The 17,457-nt window shown below is 44.0% G+C and overlaps 1 protein-coding gene across 4 annotated transcripts in view; it reads left to right on the top strand.

Annotated features, from left to right (window-relative positions):
• The window catches only part of col15a1b (collagen, type XV, alpha 1b), a 70,922-nt gene that overhangs the window by 12,389 nt on the left and 41,076 nt on the right, over positions 1-17,457 (top strand). For all 4 annotated transcript variants that reach the window (XM_080777457.1, XM_080777459.1, XM_080777460.1 and 1 more), the window contains exons 3-5: positions 13,881-14,068; positions 14,797-15,006; positions 16,136-16,288. In XM_080777457.1, coding sequence (XP_080633583.1) covers positions 13,881-14,068; positions 14,797-15,006; positions 16,136-16,288 — 551 coding nt within the window. The remainder of the gene's footprint in view (positions 1-13,880; positions 14,069-14,796; positions 15,007-16,135; positions 16,289-17,457) is intronic.

A 17,457-nucleotide genomic window follows, 5' to 3' on the forward strand; every position in this document is an offset into this window, starting at 1 on the left:
GTATTACCCACCGTATTTATTTACTTTTAAATAATCTATTGTAACTGGCTGGATAGGTTTGACGAAGCCTTGTCTGGGATGTTTTACATTGTCATTTCCCGGCATTACATTCCCTTGAAATATAAATTATTACATCAAGCTTATGCACACCGGCTGTAGAGTACATGCGATAAATATATAAAAACACTAAGATGAAAACATGAAACTGCTTGAATGTGATTCTGTGTTTACCAGAAATGTGTGTTTACCAGTGGTGGAAAGTAACTAAGTGAATTTACTCAAGTAGGCCTACTTAATACTGGAGTATTTCCGATTTCCAGTACTTTTACTTTTACTACTACTTGCAGAGGCAAATATTGTACTTTTACTCCACTACATTTATTTGAAAACTTTAGTTACTTTGTAGATGTTGATTATTATTACAAAACTTACATACGCTTCAGCCCTATATACATTTTGGCCATTTGAAAATATTTTGATGCCAATCCTTTTGTATCTTTCACTCAAGTACATTTTGAATTCCGGACTTTTACTGTAACTGTTCTACATTGCAGTATTGATACATTTACTTAAGGAAAACATATGAGTACTTGTTCCACCACTTGGTGTTTACAGGTCTTGTAAAATTCCTGCCTGTCGTTTGTTCGTATGTATTGATAGCATTCATCGTGCGATTGGTCCTGACAGTAAACCAATTAGGGTTTATTGTAGGGACGGTTACTAGGTAGAGTGGGAAGTGAGAGAGAAGGGAAGGGTGAAGGCCAGTAACCCCTTCACCTCTCCCCCTGTCTCTTCCACAACTCCAGGCGCCACAATGGGGTGTCCCCCCCCCCACCCCCCCATGTAAAAGAAAAAATGTTTTTTGAAAAGGTGTCATGAGAATTTGGATTAGCATGTAGATATCTTGACTTACATGAATGAACCAGTCCACTTTGTTATTGATGTTGGAACCATAATTGTTGTTTCAAAGTTTCTTGTCGTTCCCTTGCCTCACCCCCATTTAATTTATATTTCCTGGCATGCCCACTGCTCATATTTTGGTAGGTGACGCGTAGATCTATTCTCATTAATGGTCCTGCCTATTTGAGCCGATATAGCCTATTATAAATATATTTGAAGGCATCTAGGATTATTTTTCTTCGCCTACACAATGCTGCTAAAGTTGGTACATAACAAGCACAACTCTCACTTGTATAACTTTGGCTATTGCCTTGAAATATACATTACATCCAAGATGACAAACAAGTTAGCTAATAGCTATATTACATTACAAAACAAGTACAGACTGAGAATCCATAATCCGTTTGTCATTTCAAACTACACAAACTGGCCCTAATTTACACCTTTATTACTATTCAAAAAGGCGAATGTTGTGTTCACACTGGCAGATATATAAAAGCTACACAGCATAGTTGTGTCTTTGTAGCTGAAGTTGAAACCAACTGAACTCTTTGTGTAGCTTTGTTGCTGTTTTAGCTTTTGTAGCAGCTGGTGTACAAATGTCTTTGTACACTTGCTTAAATGGCTTGCTTACACTGAAATTGAATGGTAGCTTTTTGTAGCTGCCAGTTTGAACGCAGCATTTGGGATACTTTTGCATTAACAGCAATCATGTTGTGATGAGGACTCACTTTAATGGCTACCAATGGTTCTTCAGTGAGTAGGAGATTGAGAGGTCATAATTATACATGGTTAGAGTGATTTGTATCCGGGTAGCTGCAGTCAGTTAGAGCTCTCGCCTTTGGATCACAGGTTCATGGGTTTGATCTCGCGGGCACCGCCAACTCGGCATGTGAGTAGCGCGGCTCGGGTGCGGCTCGGGAGCTGATGGTACGTAGGTGTGGCGCTCCACCTCAGCACTCCATTTCCCAGGGGTCTAGCACCTAGTGTGTATGTGTCTGTGTGTGTGTGTGTTAATAAGCCAGAGGGAGATTGAGTGCCCTGTTATACTGTAGGCTCAGTATGACTGAGATGCTGTACGGACGCACATATGTGTGACCGTGCGTGTGCGCGTGCATGCATTTCTGAGTGTGTGTATACAATATACATACAGTACATGCGTGCTGTGTGGCATATTAGCAGCGGGCCCTGCAGTGGATTGGAGCATCAGGGTTCCCCCTCTTGCCCCTGTTACTTTCCCCTCCGACATGCAAAGCCCCAATGCCCATCCCTGCTTAATCCATGACTAATCACTCAGGCCTCCCCTGCCCTCGGGGTCTCTCTCTCTCCACCCCCATCTTCCACTTAGTCCCCTAAACCCATCATCTGCTCCATTTGAGGACCTCCCACCCCACCTCCACTGGTCCTTTTATGGTGCACGTCCCACCAAATGTTTCAAGTTATGTCTTAATGAGTGCACTGTAAAGTCCTGAGTGTAGATATAACTCTGAGAGTGTACAAAATGTTGTACCAAAAGAAGAAGAGTTCACTTTTGGTTACGTTTGTACACTCCCGGGGGAAATAGACAAACACTGACAGGTTGAATATTATACAGATAGTGCTGAGTCTCTATAGCCCAGAACGCCCAGACAATTCCATGGACCTTCTAAAGGCTATTTCTCCCCAAATATATATTTTTTGGAGGCGATGTCAGCTATGTAGCAGTAATTCACCCCTTGATGTTTTCCTGTTTTTTGTTTTTTTGTGTGTAATATGGTGTTTTTAGATATTTTAGTCATGAAGCTCATGTTCATGACCAAAATGTTTCATGAAAATGTGGTCTCACTTCCTTCCTGGACTACAAGTCCACCTCCACGAAGCCTCTCCCCTCTCCACAAGGAGGGGCAGAGCGCCAAGGCATTGTGGTCATTGTAGGAATTCAGCAATCTAGCTGTTATGTACCACGAATGTTATTAACATTGAGTGACTGCGGTTTCTTCCAGCGGTGAAATGTCCCATTAATGCCAGCTATTATGTGTCGTTCACAACTCACTGTCGCTGAGGCTGACGTCTGTCGTACCTAGTTTTACCTCCTCCTGACATAGTTCGTCTGCGACTTCCTTCCGTGACAACTCGTGGTTGATATGTCTGAGTTAAGACATTTAGACCTCGCCTTAGCTTTTAACCACTTTTAGGTGATGAATAATAGCAGATCTACGAGCTTGTAGATCATGCTATTTTTGAAATATCATGAAAACATGTGCAAATCTTTGAATATATATTCTTTCCCAGTGAATGTTTTTAACTCATATCTTTGCTTCTGGGGGGGGGGGGGGGGGGGGTGCTTGGAACAACATATTTTCAGATGAGGGTCGGTGGCCAATTGCATATAATTCTGTGGGTCCACTGACATATAGAAACATAGGTTTTCCAGAAAACCGTCAGGATTTAGAAGACATTTGTACTGTAGAATCAGGTCCTCAGGTCTAAATGGGCTAAATGAACATTCAGACTTAATTGACGGTGAGTGACATGCTGTTAACGATCCCCTCAGCTCTGAGCAGAGCAGCAGCTGCTGCTCATCATCACATAAGAACCCCATCCTGGACCTCAGCAAAAATATTTACTGTAAAGAGACAAACACAACACAGCAGAACAGTCATTCCTTTGTCACCATGGGCCTCTCTCTCTCTCGCTTTCTCTCTCTGTGTGTCTCTATCTCTCTGCTCTCTCTCTCTGTGTCTGTTCTCTCCATTCTCACTCTTCTTCTCATATCCGTCACTGCATTTGTCTCCCCTTCTGTTTTCGTTCCGTTTCAGTCTCTTTCTCAGCCTTTCTCATGTCTCCTTTCCTCCCCTTTCTCTTTCTTTCTTTCTTTCTTTCTTTCTTTCTTTCTTTCTTTCTTTCTTTCTTTCTTTCTTTCTTTCTTTCTTTCTTTCTTTCTTTCTGTCTTTCTGTCTGTCTGTCTGTCTGTCTGTCTGTCTGTCTGTCTGTCTGTCTGTCTGTCTGTCTGTCTGTCGCTCCATCTCGCTCTATTTCTGTGCCCAGTGGACTGTAGCTGTGTCTGTCCCATCCTGTCCGGCCTTTTGTTTCGGGTTGAAAATGAATGAATGCATTTACCTCTGAGATGTAGTGAAGTAGAAGTAACGGTATTGGAAATTGAAAATGCTCCAGTAAAGTACAATTACCTCAATTGTACTTAAGTACAGTACTTAAGTAAATGTACTTAGTTACTTTACACCACTGCGCGTAGCCTTGTGTGTATGTCCCCTCCGTGGCGTCATGTGGCATTCAAGAACTGAGAGGTTCACTGAAACTCAAACTGAGAGGTTCACTGTGTTGCTTCTTGCTTCATACACGCTTAGTTTTTGAGTGGTCCAGGCACTCCGAGGAACAGCAATGTGTGTCCCTATATGTCTGTCTGTTTAGGGTACCAGCAGGTGACAGTGGCACTGTTGAGCTTCACACTGTGCACAGGTGCATGATGGGAAACTGAGTTTTTTTAATACAGTACGAGTACAGTACAGTAGTAAGAGTAGGCTACAGTACAGTACCACTCAGTTCAGACGGGTCTGATTGTTTTCTATTTGTGCTGCACGTGCAGGTCTGGCAAAGCTGTACATTTGTTTCCATTCACGGAGTGCGGCATAACATTATCCACTCCACACAGTAGTGTAGGATCAGCATCGTAGCTTTCCTGCTGTCACTCTCAATTAAGAAAACCTACTACTACACCCAAAGGGTGGCCAGGACTTCTCCCTTGTCCTGTCTCTTTTTTAGCAGTGCCAGTGGTCACATGTTTTACTTAAGTAAAAGTGTCATTACTGCAATGTAGAACGACTCTGTTACAAGTAAAAGTTATGTACGTAATTCGAAATGTACTTGAGGAAATTTACCAAAGTAAAAAGTACTCACAATGCAGAATGTCCCATGCAACGCATTGTGAGTGTGTAGTTCTGCTATTTTCAAATGGGCAAAATATATATAGGGCTGAAGTATGTTTTGCAACAATAATAAAAAACTAAAATTTTCACATAAATGTAGTGGGGTAAAAGTACAATATTTGGATCTGAAATGTAGTGGAGTAGAATGAATAAAGGAAATTGGAAATACTCAAAATTGTACTTCAGTACAGTACTTAAGTAAATGTACTTAGTTACTTTCCACCACTGCTTTTCTTAGTTCAAGTATAGATAGTATGAGCTTCAGAATGGAGGCTGCATTTGGAACAGAGGTGATAGCCGGTTTTGTCTTTTTTAGGCTGGTTTTGTGGTGTTTCTTGAAAGAAAAATGCCACAAGATTATACATAATGGAGAATGATACATGACACGAGGGAGAAAATGACACGGCAAAACCTGTGAAACAGATTTAAAGCAGCCAAACGAGACTGTATACTGTACATAAGTGGCTTTCAACCGGTAGTCCGGGGACCACCAGTGGTCCTTGAGGGGGTTCAAGGTGGTCCCCAGCTAAATGAGGGAGAGTTGGAGTTGGAGAGTTGGAGATCTTTAACGGGTCCATTTGGTTTAATTTTACATTATTGTTAAACATTCTACACAATTCCAGAAATATAGAAAGATTAGTATTTTGCTCAACATTTGCCCGTTATCTCTCCTAATTAATGGTACCACAATACAGCAAGTTTTGCGTCTGAGAGGTCAAATGTCATCAAATGGTGGTCCGTGGCTCAATTGCAGAAGAAATAATGGATACGAAAAGGGTTGAAAACCATTGCTGTACATGCATGGGGTTGGTTTTCACACTGCCTGGCTGACTGAGGAGGGCCTCAGCACAGTATGTCTGTGCATGAACTATAGTGTGTGTTGGTGGGCTTGAGAGCTGAGGGGCCACTCGTTGCCCACTTGTCGGCTTTTGGGAGCTGCAGAGAGGGGCTGAGGGGGACTCAATTGGCCACAATGACTCGCGGCCCATCACAGAAGAGAGGGAGGAGAGAACTCTCTAATCTGCCTGTCTGAGCAAGGTTGGGGGAGAGAGAGAGAGAGAGAGAGAGAGAGAGAGAGAGAGAGAGAGAGACTCAAGAGAGACTCAAGTCAAGTCTGCTGTGTTGTAGAATGCTGGAGGAGGGCAAGTCAATAATTACATAGTGTAGGCTGGGGTGACGACAGAGAGAGAGAGAGACATGAGGGAGTTACAAACAAGGGGAGAGAGAGAGAGAGACACATGAGGGAGTTACAAACAAGGGGAGAGAGAGATGACAAGGAGAGGAGAATAACAGGACAAGTGCAAGAGGACAGAACAAAAGCACATATTGATATTTAGGGTTGCTGTCAGGACAATCACACAGAGACACAGAGAGAGAGAGAGAGAGGAAGGGGTTTGTGGTTCACTTATTTTCTCTTCTATATTGGAATCCTTGGATTACTGGAATATCCTCTTACGGCACTCTGTGGGACTTTTGCACGTGTGTGTGTGTGTGTGTGTGTGTATGTGTGTAAGAGCATTTGTGTGTATTTGTGTGCATATGTGCACGCATGCGCGTGCATCTCATGCCTGTGAGCTGTGTGCAGACTGTGCACTGAACAGAGGTGGAATATTCTTCTATACTGTACGTGTGTCGAATTTTGCGTGTGGATATTTGCGCGTGTCTGCCACGGTGGTTAGTACATAGCGTGTCAGTCTCTGTGTGTATGCGTGAGCGTGTGTGTACATACAGTTAGTACATACGCACACACACACACACACACACACACATCCGCGTCAGAAGACAGGAGGATGGAGGCCTTTCGCACGTCCCTCCTCGTCCTCCTCCTCTTGTTGCTTTCCCCCGGGGCCGTGGCCCAGTGGTGGTGGACCATCCTGGGGGGTCCCAAACCCCGGACCACCTCCATTGCTCCTCCGTCGTCCTCCTCCTCCACCTCCCCCTTCTTCACCTCCTCCTCCCCGGGTCCCCTCGCGGGGACAGTGGCGGAGGGGACAGTGGCGGCAGAGGAGGAGGAGGAGGAGGCCGGTGGAAACAACGGTACTCGGAATGGCACTCGGACGAGTGCCGGTGCCGGCTCTGTTCCGGCGGCCCCTACTACTACCACCACCACCACCCCCAGCCTCGATGCACCCTACCCGGGTCAGAGCACCCTCCAGCCAGAGCCTCATGCCGGGTCAGAGCCTCTCCCCCCTGGGGGTTATTATGCCGGCCCTGCAACGACCTCCCTGCAGGACCACGGCAAGGCCAGGAACAAACCTCTGAAACGCTGGAAGAATGGTGAGTTTCACCCCCCCCCCCCCAAAACAGTGGGTCGGGACCCCAAGGTTGGGTCGCGGACCAATTTTTATGGGTCCTTAGAGTTTGTGAGCTTGTAGATCTGATATTTTCACTAGTTTGGGTCCCGGGCAAACATCTAATCTCTCTCTTGGGTCACAGGCTGAAAAGTTTGGGAACCACTGTTAGAGAGGAAGGAGAGAGGAGAGAGGAGAGAGGAGAGGGAGAGGAGAGAGGAGGGGGAGAGGAGTATTTTTTCAATCATGGGAGGATGCAAGAATATACTTTCCGTTCTCAGTGTCCCGTTCCAAACTGGTCCCTGACATTATATTTAGTTCAGAGTGGGTTGCATTTCCCGTCCTAACATTATATTTACATAATGTGGGGTCTTTTTTCTTGGGGGGGGGGGGGTCATTCCATATTGGTTATTGGTCCTCCCAGTCGCTCAAGCTCCTGAAGTTCAGTGATCATGGCTCAAATATGCATTGTCATCCTCCAGGTATCATTTGCAGCATATATTATTGCTTGTCTTGGTCAAGAAATACTGTAGCTCTGCAACTTTGGGGTCATGCACTGATGTGTGCCACACAGCCATATTATATACCTTGCTGCGCTGTTCTTCTTTGAGAACTCCAGAGAGTATGTGAGCGTATAGCAAGACGAGGCTTTTGCAGGGTTGAGGTGGTTTAAAAAGCTTTGCAACAGGGTTGATAGTATTAGTGTAGTATAATGGTTTAGAAGTCACCGCAAGCTGATCAAGGTTCTTTGTAGCCACCATGACTGGGATTATGTCCAAGGGGAGGGGCTTGGAGTATAGAGAATAAATCCTTTACAATTGACCAAAATGAATGAGGGATTATTTGACTGGCTGGATGACTAACTGGCTTGTGCTTGGTTGATTTACCAAACATTTAACTTGGTTAGCTGACTACAATATGAATTGATAATAAAAGTATAAAGAAATAGTTTTAGCTGATTGACTGGCTGCCCGAATTATTTTGTTGATTAGCTGTTTGACTGTAATTGAAAAAATACATGAAAGTCCTACTGATGGACATCTAAATAAATGATGTAAACACATTTTTCAGGGGCGCTAGCAGTCCGTCCGTCTGTTACCAGCTAATCTCCGGCACCGTTAAACCCGGTCAATGCCACATTTTGCACACACACTCCCTGGATGCCAACGATGAACCTCTGCCCCAAATTTTCCAGAACGGCCTTTTAGCGCCACCAGGAGGCCGACTTTTGTAAAACTTATATTTTTTTATATTACTCCTCCAGATTCTGTCCAAAAATACCGCAAATCGTTACACAGTATCTCTATTGCCATGTGTTCAAGACAGAATATTTCATATTCCATCCTAATTGGCTAACATTGGCTTTCAAAGTTTGCAGAATTGGCCCGTTTTGAACAAAAAGCCTCAAATTATGAAAGCAGCGTGCAATTTACATGAAATCTTTCACGGACTTTCCTACTAGGCTGAGGAATATATCCCACCCTTTTCACATTGGCCTATTATAGCGCCACCAACAGGTGGATTTTTGCAAAACACATTTTTGGAACAAAATGCCTAATTGCGTAAGAAGAAATGGCACCCTTTTTTGATTTTGATTTTGATTTATTTAGAAAAGCAATCATAATACAACATTATAATCAGCGATTCAAGGATTACACAGTAAAGTCCAAAGACTTATTTCCACTGGGGTCCTCTCACACTGAACAATACTTTAAAATACATCACAAATACATAACAGTACATATACATTACATACACAACACAACAATTACATCCCTATCCATCCCTCTAAGATGACCCTTTATAGGGGAACCTTTTCCAGTAGCCATTTTTTAGTCTTCTGTTTAAATGTCCTCAAATTGTAGGTCAGTTTAACACTGGATTCCAGGCTATTCCACTGTGTGGCTCCTATATAAATGAATGAGCCTTTGCCCACTTTACTTTTAAAAGCAGGGAGCACCACATCTGCAATACTGGCTCTGGTGAAATGGTTGTGTACCTCGTTTACCTGCCTGAAACATGTTCTTAAAACTTCTGGGACCTCTCCGTATTTAATTTTATGGACCATGTTAAGTCTAGCCATTGTAACCTTTGATTCTACTGGGAGCCAGTTCAGCTCTTGGCATATTATAGCGCCACCAGGAGGCCACAACTGACCTGGCCTGGTGGAGACCTGTGCCCCGAGGGGCACTTTATCTAGTTATTCATCTATTTACATTGCTCAAGCTGGACACAGTGCCGTTTCTACGGGGGGGCACTAGGGGGCGCTGCCCCCCCAGATAGACTTTGTGCCCCCCCAGTCCAGAACCCTACCCCACCATTATTTTTAATGTTTTACAGGTTTAAAATATATATAATGTGTTATTTTCATGTTCTTTGTGTTTATAATAAATTTACATTTTCTAATTAATTCATAGTAATAAAAATGCAATAATAACAAGTACACTGGCACCTATAGTCGGTGCACCTAGTCGGATTCGTTTTGATGCAGCGCACCAAAAGCTACGTCATTACCTGTGTGACTTCAGTCCATGCTTCAGTCACAGTGAAAACAAACCCAAACCGGTAAAATTGAATCATGGATATTAGGAACTGGCTCAAAGCCAAAACACCAAACTCTATAAACCCACCAGCACCTTCAGAAAGGCAGACTGATGACGATACTGAAACCAACACCATGTCGCCTGTTGTTGTTAATATTGCGGGGAGTCGTTCGAGCACCGAGCACTACTAAATGCACAACGAAATTCGGTCGTCGGATGGGGTTCGCGAGTGTCGGATAGCATTATTCCAGTGAGGCAGAGGGCTGCTGTAGCAACTTCCACAGCAGCAGCTCAACTTTCGGACCTCCACCACCACCGCATGCTTCTCCACCAGAGGTTCTTGGTTCTGGCACACCGTCACTGAATCAGGTAAAACGGGACAAATACCCAAGTAGCCTTCATAATGGCAAACGTGCAATCTGCAGACGCGCAGATCCCCCCCCCCCCCCCTTTGCCTCCCGACATAAATACACTATATAGACTTGTTGTTTTTGGTTGGTGCATAAACTTTTACTCATATTCCCCTACCGTGGAGATGGCCACATATAAAAGACACTATAAGCCTAAATGCTCAACTATTTGTTGGTGATTAATGGTTGGTGCATAGGCTATAGTCTTTTTTTCTACTTTCCTCCCGCCGTGGAGATGCTCATTGTGTTCATTGTGTTGTTGGTGCGATGCGATCGTGTTTCCACATGACAGTATATAGGCTATGTTTGTTTGTTTGTTCTGTTGGCTACAATAATTAGGCTATATTATTTGTTTTGGTGAATAATTGGAACCTATACTTGTAGCCCTTCTCCAAGCCTTTTGTGTTGTTTTATTGTATAGGCCAATGTGAGAGCTTAATTGCTATATATGGATGTGAACTTGAAAAATCAAGTGCCCCCCTTGGAAATATGAATGCCCCCCTGCTGATTATTCCCTGGATACGGCACTGGCTGGACATCAAATAGACAAACCAATCAGTCAATCAATCAATCAATCAATCAATCAATCAATTTATCAATCAATCAAATAGACAAACCAATAGAGACAGTAAACTCTGTAAAATAAGTTGTGTGTGTGTGTGTGTGTGTGTGTGTGTGTGTGTGTGTGTGTGCGTGTGCATGTGCGTGCGTGCATGTAATGATCAATTGTCTCCTTGGTCTCACACAGTTTTTGAGTGGTGCAACCACTCCAAGGAACAGCAATGTCCATGTTCACCTATGTGTTCACCTATGTATGTGCCTATGTATGTGTTCATGACCACCAGTATGACCAGTAGGGGCGCTGTTGTGCCAGAAACAGAGAGAGAGGTATTAGTGCTGCACTGTTGCCTGCTAATGAGAGAGAGAGAGGAGAGGAGGGGGGAGAGAGGGGAGTTGCTTGCAACACTCAGTTCACTCAGTTCTCTGTGTGCCTTCAGGTGCTTTCGAAAAAAATAAGCAACTTAGGTTACCAACAATAGGTACATGTTTACACATGTAAACATGTAAGTCAAGCGTTCCCAGAGCAGTGAAGTTGTTGCGTTGAGTGCATGCATTATGTGAGTTCCGTGCATGCGCTGAGTGCGTTCATTGTGTGCGTTGCAAGTGTGTGTTGAGTGCGTGCGTCCGTGCGTGCGTCCGTGCGTGCATGCATTGCATTGCATTGCATTGCGTTGCGTGCGTTCAGTGCCTGCATTGTGTGCGTTGCGTGCGTGCGTTGTGTGCATTGAGTGTGCGCATTGTGTGCGCTGCGTTGAGTGCGTCCATTGTGTGTGTGCGTGCGTTGTGCGCGCTGTGTGCGTTCTGTGCGGTACGTGTTGAATATCCACCTCGCCAGCTGTGCTCACAGCCTCAAATGTTTGGACGCAGAACTCCATCCGTGATGTATGAAAAGGCAGACGATACACACATAACAGAATCACGTGCACAGTCGCACGCCCACACACACACACACACACACACACACACACACACACACACACACACACACACACACACACACACACATGCAAGTCTTTAATCTGTTATGTTTCCAGTTGGTCAGGCTGTTGAATTAGAGACCCCCACATTTTTGAGTGTGTGTGTGTGTGTGTGTGTGTGTGTGTGTGTGTGTGTCATGTATGGCAACTTATAACAACGTTCATGACATTATAAACTCTGATCATAATGCATTATAAGCTCAGTGGAACAACACATTATAACTTAACTCAGTTAGTTTAGTTATAAAGTGTATTTGTTATAAGTTGTTATGCATGGTTATAATCATTCACAACAGCCAAGTATAGTCCTTTATCCCACTGGTTCTCAAACAGTGGGTCGGGACTCGGAACCCATTTGTGTGTCGTTTTTATTTTTAGTTTCTTACATTTACGGTTTCAAATTTCAAAACATTTTCATAAAAGCTAAAATGTTCATGAATTAAAAACAGATTGAATGATTATTTGTTTTCAGTGATTTCATGAAGAAACAAAAGAAAAATCGAAGAAATTCCATACATTAGAAAAGAAACGTCTAAGTAGTATTGAAAGTAGCCGATCGCGTCGCTTTGGGAGCCTGTAGATCTGCTATTTTCACTAGTTTGGGTCATTTGGAGGCAAATTTCTCTTTTGGGTCACAGGCTAAAATATTTGGGCATGCAACATTAATGAAGACAGGCAGATCTACAAGCTCGCAATGCGTGACATCATGAGGCTTCGTGACATATTGTGAGCTTGTAGGTCGGCTATTAAAAAAAGAAAAAGAAATCGCTCATTAATCGTAATCGAGACCAAGGTTTTAAATCATGGTGGTATTGATTTGAAGTCTTGACAGTAGTAATTGATGTGTGTGATGTTATTTATTGCTGTGGCATCTGTGCTTCCACTGGCCAGTATATGAATGCATACAGCAATGTCTTTGTGTTCGTGTGTGTGTGTGTGTGTGTGTGTGTGTGTGTGTGTGTGTGTGTGTGTGTGTGTGTGTGTGTGTGTGTGTGTGTGTGTGTGTGTGTGTGTGTGTGTGTGTGTGTGTGTGTGTGTGTGTGTGTGTGTGTGTGTGTGTGTGTGTGTCTTTGCGTTGAGACATACATCCTAGCGGTAAGCCTAGGAGGAATGTCGAGGTGAGAGTGTGTCGCTACGGGAGACAGGCTCCATGGTGGGGGGAACGGAGTGAATGTGGAGCCATCTTTACACCCCTAAACCCCCCCCAACACGCACGCACGAACGCACGCACACACACACACACACCGCCGTATGTGTGTCCATGTACACACGTCACGAACACACACACACACACACACACACACACACACACACACACACACACACACACACACACACACACACTGTAAGACACACACACACACACACACACACACACACACAGACACACTCATCCTAATCACCCACACTAATTGCAGAGCAGTGTCTTGTTCATTGAGGATTATGTCTGTTCGAGGCCAGGGGCAACGGGGCGTAGCCAGTCTGGCTTAAATCAAGTCAAATTAAATTCACCATTGAGGTTCCCATCTGTAACATAATGGTATACTACACAGCAACATCCCCAAGTGTTATTTGGACTCTTCGGTGTGTACGAATGGAGCCTGTCTGTCAGTGCATCCTGCCACTGTCTGAATGTTAAAGGGACATTTCACTGCTGGAAGAAACTCCAGTCACTCAATGTTAATAGTACTTGTAGTAGATCAAAGTAGCACAATTAGAAATGTGCACCCTATAAAGCGTCGCAGTCCAGACCCCTCGAGAGACCCGGAAAATAATTCCCCGTTCATTTTCCTCATAGACTTTTCAAAAAGTATTTATTTAAAGATGTTTACGCCGTGGACAGAGCCAACTCTTGTCGTGACAAAACATGACAATAAACACAATGTTTTGGGCCAAACAAAGAATTCGAAAGAAGAAAAATACAGCAGGTTACAACACTGTTTTTCTTATTTGTAATTGTTTGTTTGGTCCAAAATATTGTGTTTGTTATCATGATTTGTCACGACTCGAGTTGGCTTCGTACCACGCCTAAAAGGCCCATAAATAAATACTTTTTGAAATGTCTGCATTGGGAATTATTTCCTGGGCCTGGTGTCGTGCATGACTGCGACGCTCTATGTAGTCTGTGCGTTTGACTATAGGGTTTGACTTGATTGCTGGATTACTACAATGACCATAATGCTTTGGTGCTGTGGAGACGTAAAACTTAGTCGACTTAGTATTTATAGTCTTAGTCTTGGTCAACAAAATGAACACTGCGTGTGTGTGTCCACAGAACGGGCTTCAGGTGGTCATTTGGACCTCACGGAGCTGATCGGCGTGCCCCTCCCCCCCTCCGTCTCCTTCACCCCCGGCTACGAGGGCTTCCCGGCCTACAGCTTTGGACCCGAAACGAACATCGGCCGCCTCACCAGGACCTTCGTGCCGGACCCCTTCTATCGAGACTTTGCCATCATCGTCACGGTAAGATAGAACGAGATGAGATAGTATTAGGTGAGAGAGATATTAGATAATGTTGTAATGACGAGCACCTTATCCATCAAGCTTTTGGAGCCAGGTTTGAGCCCACTATCGAGCATTTTCTATTATTTTGTGGAATGACGGGGGAAAATAAATACTGAACCAGTATCTTTTACTAGACGGAAGGCAATTGACCTTTTTTTACCAATAAAATAATATTCAAGAAACTGTTAACTGGTTAATAAGCGTACCGTTACTTTAAAAGCGTAATTTTGCTTACCCGTGCAGCGCTGGTTGGCAGGTATCAATGCACCTTTAGACCGACATGTTTGTGCCACCATGGATGATTACATTAATATCTTGATCGCCTCTTGTCTTGATTGTTTAGACATGGCGTCATGGGCCACTATGCTCGATAACAGGCTCGATGAGCCCAAAGCTTATTGATAACGGGTACTCATTACTCAATAAGTTTGTTATCAGATTTTTTCGGGTATCGGTTATCGAGCTCCATCCTTAGTAATGATAGTCTATCAGTCAAAAATAGCAGATATAACGTGACAACAAAGTTAAAAACTAGACTAAAATGTTGGGGAGGGACTAGTGGACAAGAGAACTAAAAGAGAAGTCATTTTATATTTTTGGTTGCACTCCGAAAAATAGCACATCTACAATCGCACAAAGTGTTTCAATGAACTTGAACTTGCCTGTTTGTGTCTCTGCCCATATAGGTTCGTCCCAGCACCCCGAGAGGAGGGGTGCTCTTTGCCATCACGGATGCCCGTCAGAAGGTGGTGGAGCTGGGCTTGGCTCTGACGCCCGTCCAGGGGGGTCTGCAGAGCATCCTGCTCTACTACACAGACCGCCAGCAGAGCTCACACAGCCACAAGGCCGCTGCCTTCACCGTCCCGGACATGACTGACCAGTGGACGCGCTTCACAGTAAGCAGGATGTGTGCGCGCGCGCGTGTGTGTGTGTGTGGTGTGCGCACGCTAGCTTGTCGACGAAACATGTTCGTCGACTACCTTTTGTCACAGAGGAAAACAGAATAAAAACGAAGCCATGCTGATTAAATCTACGACTAAATACAGTATATTGCCAATTTCATCAAACAAATAAAAACTATAGACTAAAATGTTAGGGAAATGTTAGATCCAGTAGAACTAAAACACAAGTCTTTTTTTATGCTTGGTTGCACGCTGAAAATAGCCGATCTGTGAGCTTATAGATCGGCTATTTTCAGCAAGTGTAAAATCTGCCATTTCGACGCCATCAAATACATTTTAGTTGACTAAAATCTTAGGGTATTTAGTCGACTAAAACATTCCGGGTGACAAAAATGACAACAACACTAGCGCGCGTGTGTGTGTCTGTATTTTGAGGCAAGGCTTGTTGGTGGTCTCAGGCAAGACATTAATTATATTGTGTTTTTGCATTCAACTGAAACGTAAGGTTTTGTTTCATGGTTCACTGGTCGGACATACGCTGTGGGCTGCCAGGTAGCATCACTTTGTACAGTTTGATAGGTGGGTTGGAGGACAGTAGATGTTAAGTATATATAGCAGACGGTGCCTAGTGTAGTGCAGTGGTTCACAAAGTGGGTCGCCACTACAGTAGATCTGAAAAAACAAACAGAAGATAAATCATCAATAAATCAGCCAGGTGCTCGATGGAGGTGCAACAAGTTTAGAAGTAAAGTAGATTGGTGCTTCAAAGATCAGTGGGACTGGAATATTAAAGAAAAAGGGGGCGATCTGAGCACTCAAGAATGGTTAAAAAATGAGGAGAGGGTGGATAAAAATCAGGTCTTACTCTTCATCAGGGCAATTATGCTTATACTTGTCCTGATGAAGACTCTTTTGGAGTCAACTTGTTTGCTTATTTTAACTTTTCTAAATAAAGTAAACGAACTAAATAAAGTACCTTGATTTTGATTTTTACACACATGCACACTGTGGACATTATCTTGAAATGTGGCCACATAATGTTGACTTGGGGGTCATTGACATCAAAAGAACTGTGAGACCCACGGCAGTGTTTTTTTGTAACGAACCAACGCGTTCCCGCCAGGTGGCCGTGGAGTATGACGAGGTGCGTCTCTACATGGACTGTGGCGAGGCCGAGAGGACCACGTTTCAGCGCACGACCGAGAAGCTCAGCTTCTCGCACAACTCTGGCATCTTCGTCGCCAACGGCGGAAGCACGGGACTCCACAGGTTTTTGGTAAGTAAAGAAAGTGTGTGTGTGTGTGTGTGTGTGTGTGTGTGTGTGTGTGTGTGTGCGTGTGTGTGTGTGTGTGTGTGTGTGTGTGTGTGTGTGTGTGTGTGTGTGTGTGTGTGTGTGTGTGTGTGTGTGTGTGTGTGTGTGTGTGTGTGTGTGTGTGTGTGTGTGTGTGTGTGTGTGTGTGTGTGTGTGTGTGTGTGTGCACACGCGCATGCACATGCAGGTGGGCGCCTGGTGGAGGACTGGAGGAGGATGTGTTTTCTGCTGAGGGTGAGAATTCCAAAAGAAAAGCAACAGATGTTGTGTGTCTTCAGCATTTAGACCCTGACACAGTGCATATTTTGTCCACACATCTGCCTTGCGTGCGTGTGTGTGTGCGTGTGTGCGTGCGTGTGTGCGTGTTTTGACCTCAGAACCAACACAGTCTCATTACCATGATAAAGAGCTGAAAGGTGGGCTGTCTCCTCTGGAAACTGCTTCCCAGCAGTGTGTATACTTCTCTGTTTCCGGAAGACTGTACCCACGCACAGGTCTATTTCCACACTGTCAAAGAGTTAATGCATTAAGACCCGAGGAGGACCTCGTTCTAAAAATGTCTTCTAAATCATGACGGCTTCCTGAAAAACCTATGTTTCTATAGCAGTGGTTCTCAAACTGTTTCATGTCAAGTACAACCAAAAAGGATATGTAATTCCGACAGAGCATTAGTCCGACATGCGGGAACAGCGGTCGGACTAGCACTCGAGCATGCGCTGCTCCCGTGCTTGCGGTTATGGTTAGGTTAGGGTTTGAGGTAGGTTGTCGATCTAATGACTGTCGGACCAATAATAGTGTTGGAAGTTGGAACTATGTAGAAAATATATAAAAATATGTTGTTCCAGTGACCCCCAGAAGCAAATATTCACTGTTCACTGTGGACGAATATATATTCAAAGATTTGCGCACGTTTTCACGTTTTTTCAAAAATAGAAGATCTGCTTGTAGAGCTTGTAGATCTGCTATTTTTCAATAGCTAAAGTAACACCAACCAATAATGATTGGTGGTTAAAAGTGGTTAAAAGCTATAAGGCGACACAGATGCGTCCTCAGGTCTAAATGGGTTAAATTAACACTGAGCATGTTGCGGCTGCGTACCTAGTATCAGCAAGCTCTTTCATAAGAATTATTTG

The sequence above is a fragment of the Protomyctophum bolini genome (assembly GCF_963924005.1).
Source record: "Protomyctophum bolini genome assembly, chromosome: 12".
NCBI lineage: Eukaryota > Metazoa > Chordata > Actinopteri > Myctophiformes > Myctophidae > Protomyctophum > Protomyctophum bolini.